Source organism: Sceloporus occidentalis, unplaced genomic scaffold, assembly GCF_023333645.1.
Source record: "Sceloporus occidentalis isolate IW3139 unplaced genomic scaffold, rSceOcc1.0.p SCAF_10, whole genome shotgun sequence".
Lineage (NCBI taxonomy): Eukaryota > Metazoa > Chordata > Lepidosauria > Squamata > Phrynosomatidae > Sceloporus > Sceloporus occidentalis.
The window spans coordinates 39,159,552-39,173,584 of NW_028316990.1; the positions used below are offsets into that span (position 1 = coordinate 39,159,552).

The following is a 14,033-nucleotide window of genomic DNA, read 5'->3' on the forward strand; positions in this document are numbered from 1 at the left end:
CAGTTTTCCCACCCTACGCTACTTACAAGTGAAAGATGGCTGTTCCCTGGCATGGAGGTAGACATCTCCCTCAGCCTCCCCCCCATGTGACACTGGGAAGGATGGTGCTCTTGCTCCCAAGGAGAACAGCTGTTGCAGGTGCCTCCCCCTCCTCTCCCCCCCCCCCCCCCCAAATGTGGCAAAAGCTTCCCTCTTCAGCAGCATGGGGCAAATTGGGGGTGAAAACTTTGGTATTCAGACCAAGGAACCCAGTGAACACCCCCCCTACCATGCCTACATGTGTGCATGTGTGTGTGTGGTCTCAAGCGCCAATCTATTAGGAATCCCTCAGATGCAGATGGGCATGCATTCAGGGTGCAATTAGGTTTAATGGTTCCTTAATTAAATCTTGCATTAGAGCTCCACTTGCATCCATGGAGGAAAACCGTAGCAGTTCTTCTGAGCGAGTGCCACTATCCCTCCTGGCCTCCAGGCGGCGGCAGCGGCGTGCGCACAGGAGGACCCTCACATCACGTACCAGGCCACCACTCCTGCAGCAATGGCCACGCAGGCTGCCAGGACCAGCTGGGTGGTGGGCTGCTGCAGTACAGCCAAGGGGCAGCCGCCCAAGCCCTCAGTACCAGCTTTTCAGAGCGGAAGAGAGAGAAAGAGAGAGAGAGAGAGAGAGAGAGAGAGAGAAAGGAGGCCCAGTTAGAGACAGAAGGGAGACCCAGTGAGTGAGGGGAGGGGAGGCGAGGAAGACAAGAGACTCACCCAGTTTGGCTGCATAATAGGGGCACTTGCGCAGGTCACCTTTTCCATCATGCACTGGGAGGCCGGCCTCTTGGGCTTCTTCAGTCAGCAAAGCCCCAATCTTGTCCAGTTCCTCAAAGACCTGCAGAAAAGGAAGCACAACTGCCATGAGCCTGAGCAGACACTGGAAGCATTCTGCTATGCAGGCCTAGACCTGAAGAGCAACCATTCCTTTGCCTCATCTTCCAACACAAATCCTCAATCAGAATAGACTGGATTCTTAAAAACCTGAGTTCCTAATTCAGAGATGTCAAGGACACTATGAGCAAGAGCATCCCAGGAGAAAAAACAAGGAATCTCCACAAATTTAAAGTCTCAGGAGTCAAAGAGCACCTGAAGAGGATAGGCTTACAAAACTAGGGCAGAATACCTGGGCAGTCCATTTCTCCCCACATCCCTTTACTGTCCCGGTCAGCAAGTAGCTAAGTATGAAAGATTTTATAATTGAGGTAAATGGAACTGCAAAACTTATTGAAGTCTGTAGCACCCTTCCTGTCTCCAAGTTATAATTCTAAGATCCAAAATATCAGAGTGACTTTGGGGGTAGATGCAGTAGCAGCCCCCGGTCTTGGGATGGGTTCCTCACATCAGGGGAAGCAGGGCCCCTCCACCCCCAAGTCCTGCCATCTTTCCCCTGCTTCCCCACATGCTGCCCACCTGCATGTTGAACTCAAAGGCCTTGTTGGCCTCCTTGACAATCCGCTCCTTGGTCTCCTGGTCCAGGTCCAGGGCATTCAGCCGGGCCCGGTAGAACTGCTTGAACTGCTGGGCGTTGGAGATGTTATTGAAGACATAGAACTGGATCCCCTCGCCGGTGCTGGGCAATTTGAGGGCCCGCTGGGCCACCTTCTTCAGCACCTGACCCCCAGAGAGGTCCCCCATGTAGCGGGTGTAGGCATGGGCCACCAGCAGTTCTGGCTGGTGCCTCCCGACGTGGCGGATGCGCTCAACGTAGTGCTGGGTGGCCTCCGAACACTGGATCTTCTCCCGCCAGCCCTCCCCATAGAAATACTCCAGGTCCTTCTCCAGTGCCTCCTTCCGGTGAAGCTCCAGTGGGAAGTAGAGTGGGGTGAAAACCGGCTGGTCCTTGTTGCGCTCCATCTCCTCCTCCAGGGCTGAGTATGTGAAGTAGAGGGCCACTGTGCCCAGCTGCAAGGCAGGACAAAGGAGCCATGAGAGGCAGGGGACTGGCAGCAGCAGCATCACCTCATTATCCCCTGTTCCCACTGAGCCCCTGTCAGCCACAGAAAGCGTGGCGGAAGCTGCAGATAATGGCCCAAGGACCACCTCATCCCAGAGCCCCAGAGAAAGAGGTACCTTGAAGAGCTCCCGCTTGATCCGCCCTTTCAGGAAGTCTTTGACGAACTGGGTGTTCTCAGCCCGGTCGTGAGATTCCTTGGTCCCTTCTTTGAGCAGCTCAGACAAGTCCATGGGGCTGGGGGGGGGGAGAAAGAGAGTCAGGGCAGGCGCACAAAGGAGCGAGGGGACCTCCTCAACGGGGCAAAATGGAGGATGATGCTCAATGGGGCGGAGATTGTGTGGCAGCTTCAAAGTCAGCACTGAGAACTCAGTCCTGGCATCAGGAAGCCCACTAAGGCAAGGCTAAGCTGGCAAACCACTGGAGCATGACGGTTTTAAAAAGGCTGTTGAGACGGATCTTTTCCAACAGGCCTTCCCTGCCTGAATGATGTAGCCGCCTCTAATGATATGGACTGTCCCAATTATATTATTACTATCATCATTATCATTATCATTGCAGCCGGCAGCCGCAAGGGGAGCATTTCCTCCCAGAGCCCCCTTCTCCAGCCGTCTGGATCGCGGGGGACACCCACCTGACGTTGTCCTCCTCCTCCGCCTCCTCCTCCTCCTCCTCGTCTTCCTCCGTCTCCTCGTAGCTCAGGTTCTCGGTCTCATCCGGCGCCTCTGTCACCTCGGACGACATCTTGCAAAGGCCAACTCTGAAGCCTCCTCTCCGGACCTCGGTCTCCTGTCCAAAAAAGACTGACTCAGCCACAGCGGTTTCACTGTTTGCAGATCACTGTAAACTGCATCCAGACTGGCACTGCTTTAACTGCCTTGGCTCAAGGCTATGGGATTCTGGGAGTTGGAGTCTGTTGTGGGGCCTTCCTTCCTTCAGCTCCGCTCTGCTCTGGGCCCACAACAGACTCCAACTCCCAGAATCCCGCAGCCTTGAGCCAAGGCAGTTAAAGCGGTGCCAAACCGGGTTATCTCTCCATTCTGACCAAGGCGGCCAAAGGGATATTTGGCTTGGGAAGCGTGAGAGGAGAGCCCTGTCTTGGAGCCTCCGAAGGGAGGCCGTGGAGGAAGGAGAAGCCGGCCTGCTTGATCTGCTGCTTCAGGGACTGAGACAGGGAATCAGGAAGGGCTCTGGACTGCGCTTCCCAGAATCCCCAGCCTTCCCTTCTCGGCCTCTTTGGGTCTTGAGTTTTCAACGTGCGCTTTATGTTTCATCCTTGCCCGATGCGTTGCAGAGATGCAGCTTCATGCCAGCATTTGGTGTAATGGCTGTGGGTTAAATCTGTTGTGAGCCGCCAGGAGAGGCGGGAAAGAAGGGTGATCATGACTATTACCATCATCTCCCAGAATCCCCTTCTCAACCGGAAGTCCTCCCGATGGGTTGGACTACCTCTCCCAGAACCCCCCAGAGGATGAGGCTGGAGCTGGGGGCTTCTCTGGCTCCTCCAAGAGCGGCCAGCCGGGGCCCAGGTCACCGCCGAGGGTGGGCCGGGGGACCCCCTGACTCCTTCTCGGCCTGCCTACCTCGCAGGGCTGTTGCGGGGAGCCTCCTACGGCGCTTCTCCCGCAGCCGCTCCGGTTACCTCAGCGCCTGCACTTCCGGTGGCACCTCTTCCGGCCTCCGCAGCTCCTCCCAAAGCCGCCGGGCGACAAAGCTCCGCCCCCTCCTTCAGTCACGCGCACAAAGGCCGCCCGCGCTCTTTGTGACGTCATCACCTCCTCTTCTCCAGGGCCGGGAGAGGAGGCCTCGCCCCCTTGAGGCGGCCTGGTGTCGTTGCAAAGGGTCTCGATGCGCGCATGCGCGGAGCCTGTCAGCTAGAGTAGTGCAAAAAGCTGCACACACAAAGGTACACTTCCCAGAATTCCATAGCCATTGAGCCATGACAGCTAAAGCAGCGTCAGAGTGGAATATTTCCTCAGTGCGGAACCGGATGCATCCCTTGTTTAGCCCCAGCAGCCACCATGTAATTCCTAAGAGCAACAATAGCTGCAGCCAGACAGCAGTGCTGCCATTTGAGCTTTGGCTTTGCAGAAGCCTTTTTGGGAAGAAAAGGAAATCTCTCCTCTCTGGCTTTTCCCTCCAAAGAGCCAAAAGCTCCCAGAACCAAAGCTCTGCAAAGCAAGGCTGGTCTGTTTGCAAAAGACACATGGGAAGAAGGGGGCCAATGCTCAAGCCCCATTATATACAATGGGGTGTGTTTATTACAGTGGGCCCTTGGGGCCTTTTGGGGTTTGGTTGTAGTCCCATGAAATACCACGGCAGAGTAAGATAGAGCCACTTATATAAAACAGCAATATCATGGTTTGCTTTGGGAAGATTTTCCCAGCCATGGAGGGTTGAAATTGTGGCTAAGGAGACCGTGGACAAAAAAGGGGGAGAGGGACCCTCGTAACCGAAAAGGCACACACTGCCCACCTCCCCATGACAGCCCCCAACCCAAGAAAGCAACAACAGAAGAAGGCCATCCTCTCAGTGGAATTTGAAAGGCAGAAACAACCAGATTGTAAACTTCTTTATAGCAGACTTCTCATTACAGCAGTACAGAGCCAACTCACAGGCCAAATGAACCAGGAGGCAACCCAAGTTAAGTGGGGGAAAGAGGCTCTAGGTTAACAATCTGGTGGGGATGGGACCAGCGACAGTCTCTGCAGCCCCAGCAGACTTGTGCCAGCCTTGGGGGCATTCACCGGCTCAACTGTGCTCAGCCACAGAGTAAGTTCTTTCAGAGGCCCCTTGGTTGTTGGTTCCTGCTCTGTCCCTGATAACTGCTCTCGGGTCAGGAGCGTAACACAACACTAAGGGACAAGTGACAAGAGGGTTTCTCACAGCAGCGACCTTGTTTCCAATGCTGTCATGCAGATGCAGTCAAAACAATGGGGCCTGGCCTCTGGGTGTTGGCGTGCGCACATGCACCAGGTATGGCAGTCTCCACAGAAGAGCTGGTTGGCTGCACAAGAGCCCAAGAGAGATGGGCAACTTGCACTCCAACCCTTCTAGATAGAGTAAAGGGGGTCACCGGTTCAGGTGGGTTTTAAACAAGGCCTTCTGACAGAAAATCAATCCCCTGCATGCCCCTCCTGCAGGGAAAGGTCAGCTGCTAGAACAACCATGAAAGTGAGCCATGCAGCTCCACAGCAAAAGGGCCTCCTGCACACAAGACAGGAAGCCTGTGATACCACCACCCCCGCCCCCGGTCTCTCCTGAGCCAGAAGGCTGAGCACATCCAAAGCCTGGGGGATCTTGGGGGCTCTTTCTGTGGGGCTCATCAAAACTTTTGGATAGCAGAACTTCATATTAAGCTAAGTGTACACTTTTTATTTTTGGAGCTCAGGTTCCCACCATGCAGCACTTTGCATCTGTCCAGAAAAGCAGGAAGACCCAAGATGTCTCTTCCAGCACAGGAGAACCCAAGAATCCTTTGCGGTTCCTACGGCTAACGCTGCAGATGGAGATGGCCCCCTCTGCGCTTTTACTTCCGAAGCAGCCAAAGCCCTCCTCTGCCTCTGCCTCCTCAGTGCAGATGTCACACCAAGCCGGAGAGTGGGGTGTCTGTCTAGGAGTCTTGCTGGGCTGTGCTGGGTTTCCTGCACCTCCAAAAGGACACCTCTGCCACCAGACTGCTGTCGCCTGTGTCTAGTTTCCAGCAGAACGTTTGCCTGGAGTCCAAAATAAGAAAGGGCAACTTGTTGAAATGGACCAGCGGCAAGGAGCAACAGCTAGCAAGGAATGCCTCCCTCAACAGCCCTCTGCCTGACCTACCCAGCAGCTGACCTTTCTCCAGTGGCTCAAATCAGCCGACACAAGAGACCTGTGCCTGGAAAGAACACGAGAGGCTTCCTACCTCTAGGTGGGGTTAATCAGGAGCTAAACATTCTCTTAAGTTTAGCAAGGAACCCCTCCGAGCCGTCCCCTGCCTCAGGCCTCTCCGTGTCTGCCCCCGGTCTAGCTGCATCCCTGCCACCTAGACACAAACAGCAGAGAGCTGCGTCAGAGTACACATCATAAGACCTCCCACTGTACTGCTTGCCAGCATGGCAGTTGCTGAGATTGCTTGAGTCTCCTGTATTTTGCTCCTAGTGTGTAGCCTGCCACACTTTGTAGGCATCTTTTGATGCTCATGTTACTGAGCACAGGGTCTGTTTTTACATATTTCCATCCACTGACTGCCCTTGTTTCTCTTTTCCTGCCACCCAACACTCAGTAATGACTTTCAGTACCTTTAACCCCTGTGATAATCTCAAACCTTCAGTTTGGCTCAGCTTTACATTTGTTAACAGGAATCCCAAATCAACAAAACTACCCATGCTACAACTCAAGCTGAACCCTGCTGACTTAATGTAAGTGGGCATAGAGGCCTGTTCAAAGGGGAAGGCGCTTCTCCAAGTCCAGTGAGTGTGAGGGTTCCGGACTTTGTGTTCCAGTCAGTATGAAATCTCCAGGCTCTCCTAGATTGAGGAGGAAGGGAGAGCCAGCTCCCAAGGGGGACCCAGGGTGGGGTGGGGGATAATCTGAACTGAGGTGAGAGGCAACCAGCAGCCAGCTTCAACTCAAAGCACAGGAAGGGCCACTGCAGACATACAGACTGATTAAACAAAAGAACAGCCGGGTTGCTTTGCTAACTACTTACATTTTTAACAATGTCCATGCTTTCTTGCCTGCCTCTTACAAGCGCCTAAGTCCTTTGGTCCCCCAATCAAATATCAGTCTGTTCCTGTTTTAGGGGAAAATTTTAATGCTACCTAAGTGACAGCTTATGAAACTGAAAGGAAGGTGCCAAAGAGACACTTTCAGTGTGAGGACTACAGCAGGGCCCAAATAACCAGCAACACCCTTTCCTCACAGCTATGCCAACAAGGAACTACATCTGTTCTAGAAGTGGTATAAACCCAAGAGCACTCCAGGACAGTCCAGCTAAGATGAGCCTAAAATGTGTCCTGCCTTCCCCTTCCCATCTCAGTGTGCCACCCGAGCCTCACCAGTTGTGGTGTTTGCAATGCCAGTCACAGTCCCTTCCACATCAGTTTCATCCTCCGCATAGCTCAGCATCAAAGTTCGTTGGCGGTCTGTCAATTTCCTGAAGGGTGGCCAGGGAGGGGTGGGGGGTGGAGGGGAAAAAAGAAGAGCTGCATTACAGTTTTACAAGGGGGCTTTTGCCTCTGGGAAACGCTACCACACACAAGGAAGGAGTGCGGTGCAAAAGGGACATGGTGACATTTCCCTGGACTTTTGTCAGGCCCCCCTGAAGTCTTATGTCTGCAGCTGTAGAGCACCAACACCTCATGTGCCTCTTACTGATGGAGGCTGGTAAGTGGAGACCCCAAGGCTGGCCATTTTCCACCCCAAAACATCCTTGTGCAAAGAGTACTTTGATGCCATACAATATCTTTCACTGTTCTCTTATGGAACTCTCCATGCTTAGACAAACCACCCACTTACTTGGGAACTCTGATCTTTATATGAATGTAGTGGTCTCCATAACCATAACTGTTAACTCTGGGAATGCCCTTCCCGCTCACCCGGATCCTCTGGTCAGCCTGAATGCCGGGAGGTATCTGCATAACACAGGGAAAACAACATTCATTCCAGTATTTGCACACATCCAAATATGCCCTGTTCTGTTTCCCCAAGGAGCTGTCCATGTTGGATTCTTCATTTAGACAAAGCAAACACAGCGAGAGGTTGCTGGAGCAGACACTTGTATATGCCAGCATCTAAAGGTCTGCCTGCAGGGAACATCCTGGACTATATCCCAAACTGGCAAAGACCTACATATCTCTATGACAAAGTGGGAAAGAAATACAAAAAGAGTAAATGGCCAATTGATTTTTAAAAGAGGTTTAAAAAGTATTGTAATGGCAGTGGGAAGGAAATGGGAAGGACACAATCTGCCTTCTGCCAGCATGTATAGAACATCATTCCTTGGGTCCCTAGCATCCGGCAGGATGAGCTTCCACTTCTCTTGCACCACTTAACCAGAAAGCTTCCACTTCTCTTGTGCCACTTAACCAGAAAGAAAAGTATCCCCAAGTGACTTAATCCCACATACCGCAACACTGATGGTCTCATACAGACCCGGTGACCTGGCTGTGCCTCCAAGAACAGCTTGGGCTATCGAGATGTAGAGGTCCGAGTGAATATCTGCACCATCCCTCCTGAACACAGAACTCTTTTGAACCTATGAAGAGAAAGCAGGAATGGTCCACAGGCACAGCCAGGGAAGGACATGAGCTGTTCCCAAATGTGGTACAATTAACAGGAGAAGTCCACGTAAATACGCACCCTGAAGGTAATGAAAATTTCCTTCTTTCCAACAGGCATGCGAACAGTCTGCCCATCCTCCACGCCTAAGGCCAGAACAAGGACAGAAATATTAATTCTTCCCCCAGAACCAGACTTTCCTTTAACTCTCTCAGAGGTTGTGCATTTTGGAGTCACAAGGGGGGAAAAGCTGCCAATTCAGCACTCCACCAGCTGTAAAGTTTTATAAAAACAGACTTTTCCTCTCCAATGTTTTTCAGGGAGCAAACCACATTCTTGTGAGAATGGGAACTCCTATACATCCTTAGAATGAGCTAATGCACACAGACCTGCTGGAACTGGGACCATGACCGTCTTCTTCTGTTTGGTCTGGCCAGTGCCGCGACAAACCCCGCAGGGGGTGGTAATAACAGAACCGCGCCCGCCACACCGCCGGCATGTTGAGCGCATGACAAAGGGGCCTGTGTTGATCGTCTCCTGTCAAAATGAAGGTGGAGGGGAAAGTAAAGCAATGGGATACAAAGCCTTCCATATTTTCCTAAACAGGAGAATCCTGACCAGTTGATGATTACCAAATTTTACAGATTAACCAAAGTGAGCAAATGGAAAAGGCCCTTTGTCCTCCCCAAAGCAGGGGCCCAGCTGCCACTCTGGCCGGAGGAGCAAACGGCATTGACTTGCCCAGGGCCTCCATCCCGCCCTACTCTTACCATGCCTGTGCCGTTGCAGTAGTGGCAGTGCTGCACTTTGGTGCCTGGCTCATGCCCTTTGCCGTCACATCGCTGGCAGGTGTCGTTGATGTTGACTGCAATCTCTTTGTTGACACCCTTTGCGGCCTGACTGAACGTCAGGTCCATTACATACTAGAGAGGAAGGAAGCGGAACGGACTCAGCTCTTCTTCAAGGCTTGGACAAAGACCAGGCCCTTTCTGCAGATCCCTCAAGGCTCATGCAATCGGAGACAGTGAGAGGGAATTTTAAACGTTATGCTCCTAGCAATGAAAATGCCAGCACAGCAATCTCTCAGAGGGTCCCATTAATCTGGGTAGAAAAATGTCTCTCCTCAAGCGTTGTGTTCCCAAAATCACATTTTCCAAATTAACAATACGTGGCACTTGCAGAGGAAGAAGTGGAGGCAGGGGAAAGGGTGCTTAACTCTCCTTCCACACCCCCAATGCCTCCTGCAAGCCCTCTGCGTGCCCTGATCCCATCTCCCCATGTACCTTTGCAGAATATAGCTCCTCCCTCCCCAACATGTATCTCCTCTGGGTTGACTAGTTCAACAAAGGTGAGGGTCTCTGGCACACCTCCACACAAACGTACGTGAAAGACACACACCCTCCTTCCCTCCTCTGCCGCTTACTTCCTGGGGCTGGTCAAAGACAGTGTGGAAATCTCCAAAAGGGGACCCCGAAAACTCCCCAAAGATCTTCCTGAAGAGCTCTTCAGGATCCACGGAGGGGCCGCCTCGCCAGTACTGCTGCCCGGTGCCCGCCGAGCCTGGGTCAAAGCCAGCTGCCCCATAAGTGTCGTACTGCTTCCGCTTCACTTCGTCGCCCAAGACCTACGGAGGGGAAGGCAGAAGGCACCAGGGCTTGCATCCCGCAGGACGCAGCTGGCACCCTTTGCTTCCAGAGTCCAGGCAGGAGCCCACCATCGCTGTCCGGAGAGGGAGGGCAGCCACGTTACCTCATAGGCTTCAGCCAACTGGGCAAACTTCTCCTTCGCTTTCGGGTCGTCTTTGTTAGTGTCGGGGTGGTACTTCTTGGCAAGCTGAGGGAAGAGGCCCAAAGGTGATGTGAGTCATAGAGAATCATAGACCCTAAGGGCCCTGATCCAGCCCAGCCCCTCCTGCCAATCAAAGCATACACAACAGATGGCCGTCCAGCCTCCCTTTAAAGACTTCCCAGGAGGAAGACAAGTAAGTGACGTTCTTTAGTTCTAAACCCATTGCCTTGTGGAGAGGCTCTCTGGCACCAGGAGCCCAGAGCCGGCGTCCCTGCTCCCAAGGCTCTTCCAAGCCCAGGTACCTGGTAATAGGCCTTCTTGATCTCCTTCTGGCTGGCGCTCCGAGGCACCCCCAGCACCTGGTAGAAGTCGTCCTTGGCGCAGCCGGGGGGGCTGGAGTGAAAGGAGGCCGCGGGGGCGAGAAGAGGGCGGCAGGGCCTTCCTGCAGGGAAGGGAAACAGGGCCTCAGCGTCCCAGGAAGGCCTCGCCTTCTTTAAAAGACAGGGCAGCCCTCTCAGACATGGCCACTGACGGGGCTTGTAATAACGCTGTTCCCCTTGTGAGCCGCCTTGGGTCCTTCCAGGGAGAAAGGCGGCACAGAACGGGAATTAACACATAAAACCCATCCAATTTTAAAACCAAGGCGCGCTGCACTCTGCTTGTCCTCAGAGGCACCCTTGCCTCCCCGTGACGTCACGCGCGCCGCTCACCCCAGCAGCTGCCCCCGGCCAGGCGCGGCGCCAAGGCCGGGCGAGGCGCGAGGGGCCCTCCGGGGCCTCCGCTCAGCCACCGGACCAGCAGCAGCAGCAGCCCTCCCCGCCGCCGCGCCTCCCCTCCGCCCGCCGCCGCTTCCCTCAGCCAGCGTGAGGCGCACACAGCCGCCATCTTGGGCCGCCAGGCAGACTGCGCCTGCGCGCCGGCAGCCAAACACGGTCTGCGCAAGCGCAGAGCTAGAGGGGGCGGGGTCTAGGTTGGAGGCGCCCCAGAGCGCATGCGCCACCCGGTATTCCGCGTTCTGTATAAAGTCCTCTTGCAGCGGTCAATCCAGACCCGGCTTTTGCTGCTGGGGTGTCTCCCGGGTCCTAGCGCTCCCCTGATCCACACTAGAGAAATTACCCGTTTTGGCAGCGCTTTAACGCTTTTCTCGCTCAAGGCCATAGAATTCTGGGAGTTGGAGTTTGTCGTGGGGCCCGGAGCGGAGCTTTGCTCTGGGCCCACAACAAACTCCAACTCCCAGAATTCCATAGCCTTGAGCCAGGATGTTGAAAAGCAGTGCCTAAACCGTGTTATATCTCCAGTGTGGATGCTGCCAAAGTCTATAGTGTATAGAAACGCACTTGCTATTGCCGTATCTCCAATGCTGGTTTGGGGGATTATGGGAGTTGTATTCCTTTGTTTAAAAAAGGGCTTTTTCTGGGAGTCTTGTTGGAGAGACTCCTTTTCTCAGTGGGGTACATAGTTGGGGGCCCTGCCCTTTCCTTCCCCTGCTCCCCCAGCCGCAATTCATTATTAGTGCAGAGTTTTGCAAAGGGTCGGGACTCCTTCAGGTGACTCACAAAATACCTAGTTATAATTAAGGGTCCCCCCCAAAAAGTGTGGGGAATCTAGCCCTTGCAACTACAACTCCCAGCGTCCCCATGCTTGCTGGAGACATGCTGGGTGTTGCAGTGCAAAGAAACCTGTTCTGAGGATTCTCTAATCCGGGTTGGGACGAATGGATGGCAGCCCCTGCAAGGGTCCATCTCTCAGGCAGGGAGAAGCCTTGAAGTCCCTTAGTTTAGGAGCCCTTGAGGCAGATTTACCAGAGAACCAAGTGAGCCTCCCCCAACACAGAGGCTGGACTACTTCTTCCAGCATGCCTCCTCACTTCAGGGGATGATGGGAGCTGCACCCTCCAAACCTGAGCCCTGGAAAGAATGCTGAACCCCTCCCACCTCTCTCTGTCCCCCATCTTTTGCCCCCAAATCCCATCTTCCTTCAGATTCCGGACCGGAAAGCCTGAACATTTTAGAACTACACCTCCCAGAATCCCCTCCTCCCACTAGCAACACTTATGATGAACTCCTGGGAACTGTAGTTTCCTGAGACATTGAGCCTTCTCTGTCAGAAGGGTCTGGTGTCACAACTAGAAATCCCAGTATCTCTTAGCATGGAGATTTAAAAGGTGTCAAACTGCATTATTTCTGTGGCGCAGAGGCATCCTTAACCAGTGTCTACACTGCAGAAATAATCCAGTTTGACTCAAGGGTATGAAATCATGGGAATGGTCGTTTCTTGTGGCCCCAGAGCCCCAAGGTTAAATGTTTCCCCAAAGTAGAAATCCCAGGATCCCAGAATAGCCTTGAGCCATGGCAGAGGAAACCAAACACCATTGTTTCTGCAATTCAGACCCCACCAAAGAGGTGTCAAACCCACATTATTTCTGCAGCACCCACCTTCTGCAGCACCCACCTTCCAACCCAGGGACCCCTCTGAGCCTGAAGAAGGGCTCCATCCCACCTTCCCTCCTCCCCACAACCCACCCAAAATAACTGAGGCTCAGGTGGCAGGTAGTCAAGGGTGGCCAAAGCCTTTTATTCTGAATCATGGGAGAGGAGGAGGAGGAAGGGGCCTCCCTTCAGTGGGTTGGAGGTGCTCATCTGTACTTCTCGGTGAGGACCTCGGCCAGCAGGTAGAAGAACTTGTCAAGGCAGAGGTAGACGTAGCAGGTGTAGTCGGCGCGCAGGTAGGTGGCCAGGACCACGTGGAAGCACTTGGCCAGCAGCTGAAACGGGAAGGAAGCAAGAGAAGGGGGTCAGAGGAGGGAAGGGGACCCCCCCGGGACCCCAAAGGGCCTCCTTCCCTGGCTCTCCTTGCCTTGAAGTTGACGGGGTCGACGCGGAGGTTGTAGGCGTGGAGGTCGGCCAGGTCGGACATGGTGCCCCGGACGTTGTCCAGGTGGTGGAGGGCGTTGTCCAGGGCCTTGGCCACCTTCTGCCCGTGGTGCTGGAGGTCTTTGGAGCCTGGGCTCATGTCATAGTGCGGGAAGTAGGTCTTGGTCTGCGGAAAGGTCGTGAGCATCCTGAGAGAGAGAGAAGAGGGATGGAGGGAGAGATGGAGGGCTGACGGAGGGCAGGCCAGGCCAGGCCATGGGGTCCCTGCCTTCCTCTGCTGGGATGGAAGGATGGCAATGGGGCCCCTGCCTTCCCTTGCTCACCTGCACAGGGCATCCCCGCCCATCTCGTCCAGGTGCCCTGAGACTTTGGCCCAGGTGGAGGTCAGCACCTTCCGCTCGTCCGCCGTCAGCACCATCCTGGCAGCTCTCTCTCTCTCTCTCTCTCTCTTGGGGCCGAAGGAAGGAAGGCAGGCAGGCAGGGTCCGAGCTGGGGCTCCGTGGGCGCCTCCTTTATAGCCACGGCTCCCTGGGCGTGCCCCTCTTATCTGGCCCTGGAGGCGGGGAAGGGGAAGGGAAGGCCGGGGGAGAGGGGACTCTTCTGCTTTTGCAGCTGACAGATGATATCTGTTAGAGTTCTTGTTGCTCAAGAAGTCCTCCAATCCTTCTGTTTCCAGGTCTGAACAAATGACCTTCTTCCTGCCCTTGTCTGTAGCAGAGAAGGGACCCATGTTCAATGTTTGCTTTTTCCACCCGACAGAAACCGTGACAAAATCACCCTTTCAGACTGTTTGGATTAACGTACATGTCTTGGACTGGTCACTTTTTGCCTCCTTAGAGCCCTCCTCTTCTTGACAGCCCCAGCGCTGGTTTGAGGCAGGCATTTTGGCAGCTGCTTTGGAGTTCAGCACCCCCTCCATCCTCCCATCCTCTTGACTGATCTTCTCTTAAATGCCTGCATAGACTGCATAGTCTCTCTCTGGATCCGAATGCGGGTCCTCCTTGCCATGGACTCCTTCCCAGGTTCATCTCATGTACAGAGCTGCCCCTGCTTGAGGTGTTGGACTGCAGCTCCCAGCAGCCTCTCCTTTGGCCAGAGGGGCATTGGCTGCTGGGAGAGAGAGC

At 54.1% G+C, this 14,033-nt stretch overlaps 3 protein-coding genes across 7 annotated transcripts; all 3 read right to left on the minus strand.

The window, feature by feature from the left end:
• Window positions 1–163: 163 nt before the first annotated feature.
• On the minus strand, window positions 164–3,734 carry LOC149306569 (heme oxygenase 2-like). 2 transcript variants are annotated; one of them, XM_089540670.1, is made up of 6 exons: window positions 3,633–3,734; window positions 2,625–2,779; window positions 2,110–2,227; window positions 1,450–1,941; window positions 754–874; window positions 164–623 (listed from the first exon to the last, which is right to left on the minus strand). In XM_089540670.1, the coding sequence occupies exons 2-6, from the start codon at window positions 2,732–2,734 to the stop codon at window positions 505–507; spliced, it is 960 nt and encodes a 319-aa protein (XP_089396796.1). In that variant the 5' UTR covers window positions 2,735–2,779; window positions 3,633–3,734; the 3' UTR covers window positions 164–504. The 2 variants fall into 2 exon arrangements, with proteins under 2 accessions (XP_089396796.1, XP_089396795.1); XM_089540669.1 differs by having other exon boundaries at window positions 3,574–3,676.
• A 1,610-nt stretch (window positions 3,735–5,344) lies between these two features.
• On the minus strand, window positions 5,345–10,925 carry DNAJA3 (DnaJ heat shock protein family (Hsp40) member A3). Of its 4 annotated transcripts, none has more exons than XR_016282457.1 (12): window positions 10,747–10,925; window positions 10,339–10,478; window positions 9,998–10,081; window positions 9,672–9,872; window positions 9,019–9,171; window positions 8,638–8,785; window positions 8,330–8,394; window positions 8,097–8,225; window positions 7,487–7,602; window positions 7,027–7,124; window positions 6,678–6,761; window positions 5,345–5,706 (listed from the first exon to the last, which is right to left on the minus strand). XR_016282457.1 is itself a non-coding variant. In XM_089539904.1 (12 exons), the coding sequence occupies exons 1-11, from the start codon at window positions 10,919–10,921 to the stop codon at window positions 5,908–5,910; spliced, it is 1,413 nt and encodes a 470-aa protein (XP_089396030.1). In that variant the 5' UTR covers window positions 10,922–10,925; the 3' UTR covers window positions 5,345–5,706; window positions 5,892–5,907. The 4 variants fall into 4 exon arrangements, 2 of the variants coding, with proteins under 2 accessions (XP_089396030.1, XP_089396032.1); XM_089539904.1 differs by lacking the exon at window positions 6,678–6,761 and adding an exon at window positions 5,892–6,011; XR_016282458.1 differs by lacking the exon at window positions 5,345–5,706 and adding an exon at window positions 5,926–6,011.
• Window positions 10,926–12,586: 1,661 nt separating this feature from the next.
• On the minus strand, window positions 12,587–13,397 carry LOC149306571 (hemoglobin subunit alpha-D-like). Its single transcript, XM_089539907.1, has 3 exons — window positions 13,233–13,397; window positions 12,893–13,097; window positions 12,587–12,800 (listed from the first exon to the last, which is right to left on the minus strand). Exons 1-3 carry the CDS (start codon window positions 13,325–13,327, stop codon window positions 12,672–12,674), a joined length of 429 nt encoding a protein of 142 aa, XP_089396033.1. The 5' UTR covers window positions 13,328–13,397; the 3' UTR covers window positions 12,587–12,671.
• Between the last annotated feature and the right edge of the window lie 636 nt (window positions 13,398–14,033).